This window comes from Neophocaena asiaeorientalis, unplaced genomic scaffold (genome assembly GCF_003031525.2).
Source record: "Neophocaena asiaeorientalis asiaeorientalis breed wild unplaced genomic scaffold, Neophocaena_asiaeorientalis_V1.1 scaffold204, whole genome shotgun sequence".
Taxonomy (NCBI): domain Eukaryota; kingdom Metazoa; phylum Chordata; class Mammalia; order Artiodactyla; family Phocoenidae; genus Neophocaena; species Neophocaena asiaeorientalis.
Window position 1 is genome coordinate 3302683 of NW_020173922.1, and position 16527 is coordinate 3319209.

The 16527-nt window shown below is 37.2% G+C and overlaps 2 protein-coding genes across 10 annotated transcripts in view; one reads left to right on the forward strand and one right to left on the reverse strand.

Moving 5' to 3' along the window:
* PKD2L2 (polycystin 2 like 2, transient receptor potential cation channel) overlaps positions 1–9260 on the forward strand; it is a 38128-nt gene extending 28868 nt beyond the window's left edge. For 3 of the 4 annotated variants that reach the window (XM_024752273.1, XM_024752277.1, XM_024752276.1), the window contains 2 exons: positions 5124–5236; positions 5676–6149. In XM_024752273.1, coding sequence (XP_024608041.1) covers positions 5124–5236; positions 5676–5772 — 210 coding nt within the window. In that variant the 3' untranslated portion in view covers positions 5773–6149. Of the gene's footprint in view, positions 1–5123; positions 5237–5675; positions 6150–9208 lie in introns of those variants that run through there. The other variant, XM_024752274.1, reaches the window with a different exon arrangement.
* Positions 7022–16527, reverse strand: part of FAM13B (family with sequence similarity 13 member B) — an 83495-nt gene continuing 73989 nt past the window's right edge. For 5 of the 6 annotated variants that reach the window (XM_024752271.1, XM_024752269.1, XM_024752270.1 and 2 more), the window contains 6 exons: positions 15444–15527; positions 15119–15214; positions 12617–12700; positions 12357–12523; positions 11502–11603; positions 7022–9463 (listed from right to left, as the gene is read on the reverse strand). In XM_024752271.1, the coding sequence (XP_024608039.1) occupies positions 9340–9463; positions 11502–11603; positions 12357–12523; positions 12617–12700; positions 15119–15214; positions 15444–15527 (657 nt within the window). In that variant the 3' untranslated portion in view covers positions 7022–9339. The remainder of the gene's footprint in view (positions 9464–11501; positions 11604–12356; positions 12524–12616; positions 12701–15118; positions 15215–15443; positions 15528–16527) is intronic. The other variant, XM_024752268.1, reaches the window with a different exon arrangement.

The window sequence follows — 16527 nt, forward strand, 5'->3', positions numbered from 1 at the left end:
CTTTAGCATATTTAAGAGCACAGTAGTAAATTAAAAAGATATTGTTTTATTAATTTTAAAACACATTTTTCCACATTTTAATATCTCTGAAATCAAGATGTGCCTTATATTTGACAATGTGCCATATTTTAACCGGTGGCATTTTTTTTCCTAAGTGGTACATAAAATAATGGTGTAATGGTCTTACGATAGACTCCATCTTTCAGATACAATAAAATACAGTAATATGATTAAATATACTTGGGTAGTAGAGGGAAAAGAAATGAGGAGGAAGAAATTATAACCTAATTTTTTTGTTGAACTTGTTTGGTTCTTGTTGAGGGAACCAAAACGAGAACAGATGACGGAGGATGTATAAAAAGATACGTGAATAAAAACAGACAAAAAAAAAAAACAAAAAACAGACCACTAAAACAAAAATACATACATTCTTAAAGGGAAGCAATACCAAATCAAAAAAGAAAACTGATAATATGCCACATGGTAGAAGACTGTAAATATACCTTAAAACAATATAACTGTGACCAGATATATCTGACATATCAGTAAAGACAAATAAACTTAATTTACTTAAAAAGAAAAAGAAAATATTTTCAGATTGAATCACAGAGTAACACCCAATTCTATGATATAGCCTAAAATATATACCTAAAACAAAGTGATTTAGAAAAGTTAAGTATAAAAGCATGAGCCAAGGTATAAAAGGCATGGAAAAGTTATCAGAGGACACAATATAAGTCAAGGTAGAATTCTAGAAAAAAGTTCTAAATGAGATGAAGGGCACTTTATAAGGCTAAGATCAATTTTAATAGTTATGATTATCTATGCAACAAATAATACGGCATAAACTTCCATAAAGTAAAGACTACTAGACTTATAAAAGGAAAAACATACAAGAATACACTAAAGTAAAGAACAGATCAAGAAAAATGAAAGGATTAAAAATATATATATAATGGGCTTCCCTGGTGGCGCAGTGGTTGAGAGTCTGCCTGCCAATTGGGCCAAAAAGAAAACCTCAATAAACTGAAAATAAAATTTATCAAAACTGAGCTCAGGGCTTCCCTGGTGGCGCAGTGGTTGAGAGTCCGCCTGCCGATGCAGGGGACACGGGTTCAGATTTTTAAAAGCTTAAACAAATCCATTCTGTAGAAGAAATGAAGTCATCAAAGAGCTACCTCTGAAATAAATCAGGCCCAGATGGTTTCATATGGAAATTTTACCAGATTTTTAAAGAATAAATAATTTCAAGCTATTTGAGCTGTTCCAGAGCAAAGAGAAAATTGAAAATTTCCAAATTATTTTTATAAAATAATTTTAGAATCACTATATAGTGATTCTAAAACCTAGTAAAGATTGTATCCTCCTCAATAAAAAAAAAAAAAAAAAACAGAAAAAGAAAATATCACTTATAGGGACTTTCCTGGTGGCGCAGTGGTTAAGAATCCGCCTGCCAATGGAAGGGACACGGGTTCAATCCCTGGTCCGGGAAGATCCCACGTGCTGTGGAGCAACGAAGCCTGTGTGCCACAACTACTGAAGCCAGCGTCCCTGGAGCATGTGCTCCGCAACAAGAGAAGCCACCGCAATGAGAAGCCCGCACACCACAACAAAGAGCAGTCCCCACTCACTGCAACTCGAGAAAGCCCACGCGCAGCAATGAAGACCCAATGCAGCCAAAATTTAATTAATTAATTAATTTAAAAAAACAAAATATCACTTATAAATCTTGAAGCAAAAATCTTAAATATCAGCAAACAGAATCCAACAGAACACAATACAATGATTCAGACAGGGCTTATTCAAAGAATGAGAAGATGATTCAAAACTGTATAATCAACTAATTACCATAATCCGTTCTATTTATAGATCAAAAAAAGGAAAACTATTATTTTCCATAGATGCTGGGTATTTGATAAGATTCAACATCCAACTTTGAGGGGGAAAACAAAACAGGAATCAATGGACTCCTCCTTGACATGATAAAAACAAATTTATCTCACCCCAAAGCTAGCACCTTATCTAATAGGGAAACATTGGACATGTCAAGGACAAGACAAGGATGTATTGGAGGGATCAGACAGAAGAATTAAGCAAGAGGGCTTCCCTGGTGGCGCAGTGGTTGAGAGTCCGCCTGCTGATGCAGGGGACACAGGTTCGTGGCCCGGTCCGGGAAGATCCCACATGCCGTGGAGCGGCTAGGCCCGTGAGCCATGGCCGCTGAGCCTGTGCGTCCCGAGCCTGTGCTCCGCAACGGGAGAGGCCACAACAGTGAGAGGCCCATGTACCACAAAAAAAAAAAAAAAAAAAAAGAATTAAGCAAGAGAAGTACAAAAGTAGAAAAGGATGAGGTAAAAACTACCTCTGTTTGAGATATGATTCTCTTTCTCAGGTATACAATGAACTGAAAAATTATGACAAAAAGAGATTAAGTAGTAGGAAAAAATAATTTACATAGTCATGTCATATATGCAAACATCAACCAGCTCATTAAAAATTATAATAGAAGAAACTACAATAGCAACAAAATAGAAAATGCCCAGGGACTAATTTTTAAATGTTTAAAACCAAGATATGGAAAAATTTAAAACATTCCTTAAAGGCAAACATACACCTGACCAAATGACATACTTATTACATGTATGAGGACCTAGTCAGGAAAATGGAAACCATACTATACATTTCAAACAGAGAAAATTTATTACAGGGAATTGGTTACACAGGTATTGGAAAATAGAAAAAGTAAAAACACTGAAGCAACTCATAAGTAATAACTGTAGGAGGATGCTACCACTCCCATGGCTAAAGTTACAAAAGGTGGGTTTATTGGAACCTAAGACACTTAAGGGGCCTGAAGCTGCTGCTCAGACCTCTGAGGTCACCCTCCTCCCACCCCGCTGCTCCTGATACTTCTGAGGGAGTATGAGGAAGCTGGTGCTGGGTATGCCAAAAAAAGCTGGACAACTGCAGCCTGGAGCCAACTACCATTCTATCAGCAATGCTGATAGAAAGAAAACAAGAAGAACCTTCTCCCCTCCATCGTCCAGTGAGGCAGAACCTAACAAATCTGGTAGCAAGACAGTCTAGGGAATGAGGTTTGCAAAGCCTGAGATCCAGCATAAAGAGCATAAAAGAGCATAAGAGTTTAGGAGGGCAAATTTTGAGTTGAGAGATATTAGCTAAACGGTCAGCTGAATTCACCCGCTTTAGCTATTTAGTACACATCTGTACTTCCATAAAATGACAATAACTATTTCTAGCTTCCATCTAATAAGACAGAACTATCCTCTATGAAAATGGAGCCCCTCTTATTCTCTCCCCAAAAGTGGAGAAGCAAGAGTAATTGTATCCATCTCTGGGTGACGTTAAGACCTTTTCTACTCGAATCACAATTCCTTAAGAATTTAATGTTTAAACTACAGAGTTTTAGACATGGAAGTATTAAGAGGCACCCCTCAGTGAATTCCCTGGGTTCCAAACAGAGCCCTCTCTGAACCCATTTTGTAGCAGCACCAATTTCCCCTTGGTAACTGGGATCAGTCACCTCAATCACTTCTTAGCCTGCTGGTTCGGTAGCCTGAGGAATCCCAAATAGCCAGGTGGTGGTCTCAAACTCTTAAGTCAATTGTGTCCCTCGATGGAGGCACGCTGTCTATAAGGGTCTGTTTATTTGGACCTTCTCTGCTACCAACCAGTCATCAGTTAGGGGCCAGTCAGAAAAACAGAAACACACGAGGTAGCTCAAAAAGAGGGGGTTTACTTCACAGAATTCATTTCTGAGGCATGAGAGGTCTGTAAGAACCATTGCAGAACACTGAATTAATCCAGAAACAATTATAAGCAGCAGCTACCACCTGCAGGGAAGAGGTGGGTTGACTAGAACCTAGGAGCTTGAGCAAATGCCCCCACATAGTTGCTGCTCTATGAGGAAAGGTATTACTTTCCTGTGAATGTCAAGGAAGGCTTCATAGAAAAAGCGATGGTTGAGATGGGTTTTTTGAAGGATGCATCGTTTACCAGGCAGTCTATTCAATGCATATTACTAATGCATCCACATTTTAATAGACCTGGTCATTTAGAAATATTTGTGGGGCCCACCACTTTTTTAACATCACATTATAAGTACTGGTAAATATGTCAAAACATAGGTGCTGTAATATGGCTGAAATAAAACTAGAAAGATTGTAAACCACCCTTTCCTACTTCGGATATGTTGGTTTAAAGACAAACACTTTCTGATATATAGCACAGCTCCTCTGGCCAGAACAGCATCCATTTATCAGGTAAACAATGTATGAACTTGGGCATCACCATTCTCTCTGAGGAAGGTAATCAGAACCCTTATACAGGGATCCACTTTGCTACTTAACATTACTGTTGGAGCAGGGCAATAGCATACCGATTTACTGAAAAGTCTCTGCATCGTATCTGGGTGCACTGTCTCTTCTTTCCCTCTTTTTCTAGGGCTGTTTCTATTTTCCATAACATAACAGAGCATTTTTTCTAAAGTTGGGAAAAAGGTATTTGGACACTAAAAGGAAAATGGGTGGGTAGTGAGCACAAAGCACAGAAAGGGCTCTTTAGGATCAGAGAAGGATACAGCAAGAATATTCTGGTATGAGGAGCTTATTCTGGGGTATGTAGACAGATTGGAGTACACAGATTGATGCAGTAATTATGAAGAGGAGATCGGGAATTGTTAGGAGTCTGGCTGAGAAGCAGCTGGGAGGGCAAATAATACCCACAAACGTACTTTGATGTACACTTGCTTCATTATAGAACAGAGGTACAGAAAAGAACATCCCAGCTTTGGCCAAGTGAAGAATGGAGAATATCAGCTGGAGATGCAGAGGGGAAGAGGCAGTGAAAAGGGAATAAGACGATATTCATAACTTTAAAATCCCCTAACTCTGCTAAACAGTTTTAACACCAAGTTCTCTGAGGTGACTCTGCTAATGCATAGACCCAAAAATCAGGCAGGGCAAAAAGCCAGTGGGGCTCAAAATCACAGCCCTGGAGAGTAAAGTTCAAGATTCTCAACCCTGTGATGCTTGTGTGCCATGGGCCTGCAACAGAGAAAAACTTAAAGATTGCAGCTTATGCTTTTTCCTCTAACTTTACAGGAGATTCAAAGTGCAGAGCAGATGAAAAAATGGAAAGAGAGGCTTGAGAAAAAGTATTATTCTACAGAAATTCAAGATGACTACCAGCCTGTCACTCAACAAGAATTTCGAGAGTAAGCATTTGTTCTAACCAAGGTACTATGGGATATCGTGATATGGGGACTGGGGACATTCCACAATTTTCCTGAACCCAGAATCTCATTCTGTTAAGATGCCACTTTTTTTCCCCAATTTTTTACCCAACTTTAAAATGACACAGAAAGCACAAAACTCCATTTGTTTAAATGTAAGGTGAGAGCAAGACCAACTGCTTTTGTCCTTACATCTCTAAATAATAGACTGCCATTTATACTTGACACGCATAGCAGATACTGTGCTCCACACAGCTTTAGAATATTAGATCCATACTGGCCATACTAGGCATATTTTGGGAGCTTAAAATACTATCTTCCCACTCAAAGTATTTCACAATAGGTGTTAATAACCTGCTGTCTCTTTATGTACAAAAATGTTACTGACTCATTCTCTACTTCCTTCTAAATTATCCTCTAGCCTCTTTTTATATGCTGTGGAGCTGGAGAAAGAATTACACTACGTCAGTTTAAAACTAAACCGAGTGATGAGAAAGGTTTCAGCTCTACAATATTGAGGCAAGTGGAGGTGAGAATCTGTGATACAATCATGGAACATTTCTAACAATTTATTCCTGTACTGAATTATTTCCTAAATTTGTCCCCATTTGGGGTACATTTTAAAAGCACAAAACTAGCTACCGTCAAACTATCGTCAGGGTAATGATAATCATCAAATGATTTCTAGGAATGGGACCCAATATATAATCCATGTATATTACAACATGCCTCCACAGTATACACACACAGGTACACATGAAGACTTTTATAATGAGATTTATTATTAAATTCTAGGAATACGAATGGAAAGTATAAAATAATATTGCTTTTAGTTCTTAGGGCAGGTCTCTAATTAATAGTTCAATAAGTCAGTAAAGATAGTTTTCTCAATGCTACACAGAGTATTAGAACTGTTGGTATTCTCATCATGTGCCATGTTCTAATTTCTCTAGCCAAAGGTAAATTAATAAATGCTTAGGATTCTAGAAAACCATTATATAAGACCCCAAGTAAAATAATCTCACCTCCACTCTTCCCAGTTGGAAGTCTCCTGGAAAAAGGCAAAGTGTAGAAGAACAAACTTCCCAACCACCTACAGAAATTTCACTAATATCTTCAAACTAGAAATTCATCTAGACAGTTTCTAAAGTAACACATTTGAAGTTTCCCAAAAGTGCTCCCTCGACTACTTTAAAAGTAAACTATCCTTTAAAACATAAAATAAAAGAGCCAGGTAGGAACATCAAGGTTATAAGAGGTTATGTTTGAAAAGTGTAAATGAGGGTGTTGCAAAAGCCCTGTATGGATGGTTGGCAAGTTTTGGATGGCTGGCATTTTGGAAATTGGAAGGAAACTCTTCTAATATAGGTTACCTAAGCCCTCCTAGAAGAGCCATATGTTATACGTTCTCTTAGCCCAAGTAACATCATTTGACCACAGACTTCCACATTGTGCTCAACAGTCCCTGGACTGTAAAACTCAAATAAAGGAATTGTTAAATATACCCACCTTCCTTAAGCCAAGCTCTTCTCTTAGAGACTGCATGTCAAGTTTTCTTAATAAGATAATTCACTGTAACAAGAAATGCTGACTATTCTCTCTGCATCTTCTCCCTAGATTTCCAAAGAGAATCAACAACATGGCCTTTCCTTGTCTTACCACTCCCTAGAGCTGTAGACAGTCACGTGGTTTAGTAACCTTGCTGTCTCCCCACATGGTCCCTGGTTGGGGTAATTCAAACAAAGCCTGAGAACATTAAGGCAAGGGAACACTTGAGGGTTTTATTTCTTCTTTTTAAACATCTAGTGAAAAAAACAAAAAACATTTACAATGACTTAGAACATTAAAGTTCTTTTATTACAAAAGTCTATACAATGAAGTGCCAAACACAGCAATGCAATTATACTTGTAGTTGTATATATCTATATATTGTTTGTATATAGATATACAGTTTTTACTTGTACCAAAGTAAAATTATCACAAACTGCCTAATTCTACCACTTACTACTGAACTATGACACACAATACTGTCACATAGCATAAGTGCTGCCATGCCACTTTTTATCTATTCTACTCACAGCCAAACATTAACAGTGAATAACCAACATCATGAAGCAGCTGTTAATTCTAAAATGAAACCAGTCAGGCCACTGACTTATAAAAATATGGTACTCATATAGATTTAGCATTATAAAGAAGGAATATATTATTTAAAACATTTAAATAGTGCATATGGACATTTTTGCATGTGGTATATAAAATAAAACATTCATATAAAACAATACACAGTGCACATTAAATAAGATGTTTGGATATACTCCTGTTGGAGACTGAAAGAAATTAACTAAATGTACACTGCATGATGAATTCAAATCAAAATGATAACATCTTTTGGTGTTCTCAATTTCACGTTTCTAGGTGTACATTATGAATAACCTAGCTGTATCAAAAGGAAACCACACGAAAAGGGCTGGATTTAGTGCTTTATTCCCCAATGACACATTCACTACCAAGGAACATTCCCTCCCCCCAAAAAAGGCATTGCACACAAAGGTGAAATGTGAAGTACTAGAAATGCTACTTATTATCAAGCTACTTCATGTGCTATGTAATAGTGCCAGAATTCTGAGGTTCATGCTTCCCTCACCTTATTAAAGGATGCTGTAAAAGTCCATTTTTGTATGGAACAAATTACGAATATTAGCTAGTTAAGAAAACCATGCATGAGTCACTGCATGCAAAACATGGGCACAAAGTGAGACACTCATCAATCCAAAAAAGCACCAGGAAAAAAATGAACACTTAGATTAAGCCTGATCAGAATATGCTGTTAATGACTATCATATTGTTAGCACAAATAAAGTCACCATTCTGTGAAAATAATTAGCAGAATTATACCAGGAAAGAACCTGAAGAAAAGCCATGCAAAGCCAGAGAAAAAAAGATATGCTTAGAGTGTATGACAAGGGGCATACCACAATACACCTATAACCAGCTGCTTTAAACAGCTTGTGATTGAGCAAAAGGTGATCCCTTTAGAGGATGTTTTCTTTATGGATTTTGCTGATTAAAAAAGAAAAAAAAATGATGTAACCCCTTGAAGGTACATGTAAAAATGCAGTGGTATAGCCCTTGTTAAGAATAGATTTACTTCAGGCATAATGATTCTTTTGCCAATTTAAGCCTATCTGATTGAACACACAAATCTGAGCACCATCAGAGTTCCTACATACTGACATGGCTATTTTCTCACATTATCTGGAGGTGGGTAGGGGGAAAAAATGCAGGATCTAATCCAGACAAATCACATCATCACCAACTGATAAACGGTAACTGAGGAAACAAACAGTAACTTAAGTCCCAAAGGCAGCATGTGATATAATTCAGTTCTGTGTGTGATGTGTGCTGTGTGTTTTCACTATACTAATAAGCAAGGTCACTTTTTGGTCTACCCGCTGTTATCTTCATCCAGGAGCTGTGTGACCACTGAACTGCAAAATTCTGCTAACATACTACCTGTGAGAAAGTGTCACTTTGGGAATTTAACAGAAATATGTTCCACAGTAGGACTTGAAATTTCAGTTGATTTTGGTTTTCTAAGAAAACACAGAACATAGTTGCATATGTGCACATTTATAGGCTTTTCTTTCAAATTTTCAGTCATTCTGTAAGAAAAAGGCAACTGAAGAAGAATTCAATGTGAAGATTTTCCTCTCAATTTTCTTGAGTAATGAAAAACAAAATAATAAAGTTGGTAATAACAAAAAGCTTCTATCTCCAAAGTTCTTAAAGTTGAAAAGATAAAATATTAGTCTTCTACTAACACGATGTATCTGTAGTACAAAACAATGAAGAAAAGTGGATGTTTGCTAAAGGTAGAGGGGCAGTCTGTGGTTAACATGGAACATCGCACTCCCTAGACAGGGTCTACTTACCCTCCCATCATTTCTCTAGTGGCACCACCAGCAAGTACAAAATGAGACTCTGTGAGTGCCTGACAAAATGAACTGAAGTACCAGCCAAGTACACATGATGATAGCTTCAGGGAATACAACTGATTTTATGATGTTTTCAAGGACCATATTTTATATGGATTTTGAAGAATCTTGTTTGCTGATAAGAACTTCAAGAAGCCTAAGCTTGGCTTTAATTTTCTTGTACTCCCTGTACTCCTCAAGCACTGGAACACGATCCTCTTTCTGGGCATTCCTAGGGGAGAAAATAAAACCTAGAGATCATCTGGAAAATAAAGTCCCAGAAGTTGTCGTAATGAGAGACAGAATATTACTCAATACAAACTCAAATAAAAAACTGTTCTGCAAGAAAAAAAAAGACTATTGGACTAATTCCCTTCATCCCAATGGAATATTCCTAGAACACTTCTAATTTTGATGTATTTCTCTATTGACAGATTAATTGATGATATTAGTATCAATGATGATTGCAGGTAACTACAGATAATCAAATATTTTAATAAGACATGAGCTACTAGACTCTGTCAGGTCTGTGAGTGTATACTAAGTGCTAGAGGCTACGCTGAGTCATTTCATACATTCCATATATTACTTAACTCTGGCTTCAGTGAATTAAGATGTAAAAGTATAACATCTTAGTGGTAGCGAAAAAATCATTTTTCTCACTTTATATTACTGACCCAAAGCAATTCAGTTTAATAACCAGGTAAAGCATCAAACTATCCTAATTACAAGCAAAATTTTTTTCCAATAAGACAAGGAATTAGAAGGTACTTGGAAAACACACTTGTGATTTTTTTAACCATATATGCCAACCTACGTAGAAGACTCTCAAACACAGTAGTCCCCCTCCTTATCCGTGGGGATACATTCCAAGACCCCAGTGGATGTCTGAAACCAAAGCCTATATATACTATACATACATACCTATGATAAAGTTTAATTTATAAATTAGACACAGTAAGAGATTAACAATAACTAATAATAAAATAGAGTAATTATAACAATACTCTGTAATAAAAGTTATGTGAATGCAGGCTCTCTCAAAACATCTTACAGTACAAGTTTAAAGCCTTTTCCATACTAACTAAGCACTTATCATGCACTGTGGCCATAACTTCTGCAGTTTGAGATATGACAGCAAAACTAGTAGGAATTTCCTTTTCCTTCTTCAAAATTTCATGGATAGATTCGTTATTATAGATCGGAGCACCTCAGCACAAGATTTTTTTCGTAGCCTCACTGAGTAAAGAACTTTCCCCTTTTCACCTGAAGTACTCTGTGGCTTCTCTTTGGCATATCTGAATTGCTAGCATCACTACTCTTGCGCTTTGGGGCATTAAGTAAAGTAAGGCTTACTTGAGCACAAGCTCTGAGATACTGTGACGACGGATCTGACAAACAAGATGGATACTAACTGACTAAAGGGCAGGATATGCTGGACAAAGGGATGCTTCACGTCCTGGGTGGGCCGGCACGAGATTTCATCACACTACTCAGGACAGTGCACAGTTTAAACTTTATGAATTGTTTATTTCTAGAACTTTCCATTTAATATTTCTGGACTGCAATTAACCATGGAGTAATTGAAACTGCAAAGAGAAACTGAAGAGGGGGGACTACTATAGAGCTATTGGCTTGGTAAGACCGTCCGGTAACATGGAAAAACTTTTCTGAGGCCTGAGATAAATAATCCTCATTTCTGGCCACAATCTGAATTAGAATTTATTTTTCTTACTTTTAAAAGAGTCCCACTGGGTCAACTGGGTATTACCCAGTTAGATAAAGGCACTTGCCATATTGTATTATAGGGGAGCCACATGACTGCCACACTGATACACACCTTGGAAATACGTGCCCTAGAATGACCCAACATGCAGCCTAAGCAGCAATGGTCTCAGTATAAGAATCCAAACTAGTTAGGATACCACTCATATTTGGGACCCTTTCTAAAAGGAGATCTCGTTTCACAAACACTTCCAAAAGGATGAGGATACTGAATTAAGGAACATAAAATAACTGCCACTCAACCAAGCATTCTCTAGGACAATCCTGAAATATTTTGTCAGATGTTGTTTACTCCAGCTCTGACTTTTTCTTTCCATTAAGAGCAGGGCTGCACAGTATAAAGGAATGTTTTTTACCGTTATTTTCAATGCTAACATCCTTATATGCACAATTTATTTCTATTCTTATATATTTCTTTATTTCAACATATGGGCACTTGGGAGTTTAAGAAGAAAGAAGATTCAATTTTGTGATGCTCAACAAACCTTCCATTTTGTTGATAAAATGCTTCTTCAAATTCCCGTAACGTTTTACGTAGTTTCTTTTTTTCAGCTCTGGCTTTCCAAAGTTGTTCCAGTAATTCGGGCCTAAAATTGAAATGGGAAGAAAACATTTGAAAGGGCACTTTTGATTCATTATGTTCTTAACAGTGTTTCTAACCCTGGCTGCAAAATCAAGCCAGCTGGGGAGCTTTTAGAATATACCAATGTCTTAGGTTTCACCTTGGAGCAACTAAATCAGAATAGCTGCTGGTAGGGCTCTGCATAAGTATTTAAAACAAAAACAAAAACAAAACAACTTCCCACATGATCCTAAAGTGACTCCAGGGCTAACAACTAGAACCAAAGGCCACATCAGGTAAAGAAGCTCAAAGAGCACAAACTAACAGATGACTCTCAGCTGGTTCCAGCACTTTGTCATACAGCAAACGTAAGATTTTAGGTTTATTTATTTATTTATTTTTTGCGGTACGCGGACCTCTCACTGTTGTGGCCTATCCCATTGCGGAGCACAGGCTCCGGACACGCAGGCTCAGCGGCCATGGCTCACGGGCCCAGCAGCTCTGCAGCATGTGGGACCTTCCCAGACTGGGGCACAAACCCGTGTCCCCTGCATCAGCAGGCGGACTCAACCACTGCGCCACCAGGGAAGCCCGTTTTTTTAATTTTTAAAACACACTAATTTTCAATAAAGAAAATGTGAATCACAACATGTATTTGTAAAGCACACTTTTCAAAACGGGTGTATTTCTTTTCTTTACTCAATTATTTAACACTGAATTTCTTTGCATATAAATTTTATTACATGAATAGGCTAAAATCACAAACCAGGATACATACATAGAAGCTGCTCGAGTACTTGACAATCGGAGATCTAGAGCCAGTTTTTCTTGATTTTCTTCCATATCAGATTCTGAGTTTTCCAGTGAAGGCTGTGCCTGTACAGCAGTTTTCAAGATATCAGTTAACTCAGAGGACAAACTAACACCATCTTCTTCTTCTTCTTCCTAAAAATATATCCAAACAGAGAATCAAACATGCCATGATTTCAATTTTTCCTTTAGGAAAAAGATCAGAGAATAATTTCTCTTAAGGATTACCTTGATTTCTTCAAAAAAATGTGCAGTTTCTCCTTCTATGATTGGCTGTAACGTCTGACCCCTTCGCTTGGTGGATGGAGATCCCTGTAACCATAAACATATAAGTGGGTTACATTTTAAGTATTTAAAATGTTCAATGAAGATTCACTTCACTATTACAGTTTAAATAAAGTTTAATAGATCTTAAAACTTTATTTTCAAAATTCTAACCATATGCTTTAAAATTTTTTAGGAATTCTTTACTAAATTTATTTTTGCTTTTTTCTTGTTATGTATCCATAAGAGTGACAAATGATAATTTATGTCTAGGTAATTCTAAAAGAGCTCATTCAATAAATGTTTTTAAAATTCTAAATAATAATGTGTGACATATTATTTAATTGGGAGCATTTTTCTTTTTAACCAAGCTGTCAACTTTTTTGGTCTGAGGACCCCTTTATACTCCTTTTTAAAAAATAACAGCTTCATTAAGATATAATTCACATACCATAGAGACTTCCCTGGTGGTTCAGTAGCTAAGACTCCATGCTCCCAATGCAGGGGGCCCGGGTTCGATCTCTGATCAGGGAACTAGATCCCACATGCCGCAACTAAGAGTTTGCATGCTGCAACTAAAGATCCTGCATGCCGCAACTAGAAGATCCCACATGCCACAACGTAGATCCCGCCTGTGTGCCACAACTAAGGACCACCACTGCTAGCTAAATAAATAAATATTTTTAAAAAGATATAATTCATATACCATAAAATTCACTCTTTTAAAGTGTACAATTTAGTGGTTTTTAGTATATGCACAAAGTTGTACAACCATCACCACTATGTGATTCTAGAACATTTCATCACCCCAAAAGGAAACCCTGTACTCATGAGCCCTCTCTCCCCAGCCCATGGCAAACAACAATCTACTTTCTGTCTCAATGGGCTGGTCTATTCTGGATATTTCATATAAATGGAATCATACAATATGTGGTCTTTTGTGTCTGGCTTTTTTCACTTAGCATAAATGTTTTTAAGGTTTATCCAGGTTGTAGTGTGTACCAGTACTTCATCCCTTTGCATGGCTGAATAATATTCCACTATACAGATATACCCCATTATGTTTATCTATCAGTTGGCTGAACATCTGGACTGTTTTTACACTTTGGCTATTATGAACAATGCTACTCTGAAGACCTGTCTACAAATTTTTGTGCGGACATGTTTTCAATTCTCTTGGGTATATACCTAGGAAGAGAACTGCTAGGTCATATGGTAACTCTATGTTTAAACTTTTGAGGAACTGCTAGCGCCATCTGTTGGAAAAACGATTCTTTCCTACTGTCTTGGCTTAATTTTTAGATTCCAAATTTCTCTTTACGACTGTCATATTTAGGCATCCATAAGATGTAGAAATGCTTCCTATAGACTCAGTTTTTAAAAACAAATGTGTGGAATTCTAAGATGGTTTTCATAAATAAATTCAAAGACTATTTATACTATTATGGAATTATGAAAATGTCAGTGACACACAAAAAATACCTTGTAATCAAAAGATAAAATCTGTATTAAACTATCTTACGTGTGAAAAGAACATAAACTATACAGGATTCACTGTTCAAAGAAAACTGATTATACCTAAATACTGTTAAGAGATGGCCAACTAAAAAACAGCCAGTTAAAAAAGAATGTTTATATAAGGGCTAAATAAAAGGTGCTCAGAAGGCCACTGTGAACATTCTAATAATGAGTAGCCAGAGAGTCGAAGCCTAAAGGGAACCCTTATTTCAAGAGGCCATCAACATAAAAATGGCCTGCAAGCTTAAGCAAACCATAAGCTCCAGAGAATTAATTCCTAGGAGATGATGCAGAACAAGCACATGCTGTTTTCTATTTGAGCCTGAGAGACATCTAGGGCCATACTATCTAATGGTTAATTTGGAGACAGCACTTAATATGCACGTAAGCATTTGAGTTTTCATTTTTTCTCAAAAAAAATGCACATATATATGAATAAGTATTATTTTAATAGACTTTTTTGTTAAAAAAGATGAACCTGAAAAAAAAATCAGTTTACATTATTGTGCAATTAAGTGAACATCATCATGATGGCCATCACAAAAGTTATGTAGTTTCAAAGGCATGAATTTAAATGGAAAGAACTAGGCAAGGGTCTGAAATATGAGTTTTTAATTCTACAAGTAGGTAACCCTGGGTACATCACTCCTGAGTTTCAGGTTCACCATCTGTGAAATGAGGCTACCGTCCTCTCTACCTGTTGTGACTTAACTTGTCAGGACTTAATGACATAATCATAAGTAAAAATGCTTATAAGAGTGCCTGGGAAGTAATAGTAGGCATTTATTATTAACTTCCTATTCTTTTAAAGCAGTAACCTCACCTTACATACACAATTCTTGTTACCTTGGCTGTGTATTTCTCTAATATACCACCACAATAATAATTTTTTTTTAAAGAGTAGGTTCTGGTAAATGAACTAGATAAATATTCACATGTTTTACTTACAAGGACAGGAGTGATGCTAGCTCTTGTCAGCATCTGTTTTACAAGTCTGTATCTATCATAAAGAGGTTTAACAATGTGCCTTTCTTCCCTGGTTACCTGAAGCAAGAAAAATGGAAATCACCTAGTCATCAGAAATCTAAAATTTCTAAAACATTGAGCAATATGACTTTCCCTGCAATTTTTAAAAAGTAATTTTAAATAAGTAGGCAATCTCCCAAATGTAGGAAACAATGCTCTATGAAACAGCTCTGAAGACGTGGGCCACAAAAGTGATTCATGTTCTTTAAGACAGAAAATCAAATCTTTTCAGCAAGAGAGACATTACCGGTCTTCCATGTTGACTTTCATAATAAAGAAGACTTTTCTGGAGAGAAGTTTTCTCTTCTACCAAATGATCTTTTGTCATTTTCTAGAATAAAAAAAAACAAAAAAAAACCCCTCCCATTAGCAGCATCATTCCCTTCCCCAGCACAATGTAAATAATTTGGCTGAAAGGGCAGCCCATTACCACTCTTGCTTAGGTTAATAAGAACACATCTTTTGCTTATGGATTTGCAGGCAACATTTTTCAGTCTCTTGGAGAATCTGGTCGTCTAAAACTAGGTACCAACCGCCTTTGGTGGTTTGATTTATTATATTTTATCTGAATAAGTGATGAATACCAGAGCTTAGTACCTTGGGTAAGTTACTTAGCCTCTTTTTGTTCAACATCCTGATCTGTAAATGGGGATACTTCACCTACCTCACAGAGCTCTAATGAGGACTAAATGAGTTAATACGTTGTAAAGGCATTTACACAGTGCCTACTCAGCACACAATAAAGAAAATAAATGCCTATTAGTTTATTTAATTTTGCACATTATCTTTTTTTTTTTTTGCGGTACGCGGGCCTCTCACCGCTGCGGCCTCTCCCGTTGCGGAGCAGAGGCTCCGGACACGCAGGCTCAGCGGCCACGGCTCACAGGCCCAGAGGCTCCGCGGCATGTGGGATCCCCCCGGACCAGGACACAAACCTGTGCCCCCCGCATTGGCAGGCGGACTCCCAACCACTGCACCACCAGGGAAGCCCTGCACATAATCTTTTATTAGCATTATAACTATAATTTTGTTGTGTGTGGGCACATACACAAAACACAGGCACACAACAAGCACAGGTCTTAAACCTGGTGTTTCTCCTAAACTGTTAAAATCTGGCAGCAGTATAGTGGAAAGATCCTGAAAAAAGCTCAACAATGTCAATTTGTGACCCTAGCCTTCTACTCTATGACTTCAGTTCCCCTTCATCTGGTACTTTCTTTATACTGAAAGTAAGATACTCTTCTCCCATCTTTCAGTACTCTAATGGTAGTAGGCAGGAATCCCAAATTTATTTGCCCATAACTCCTTCTCCCTTTGTTCCACAGCACGAC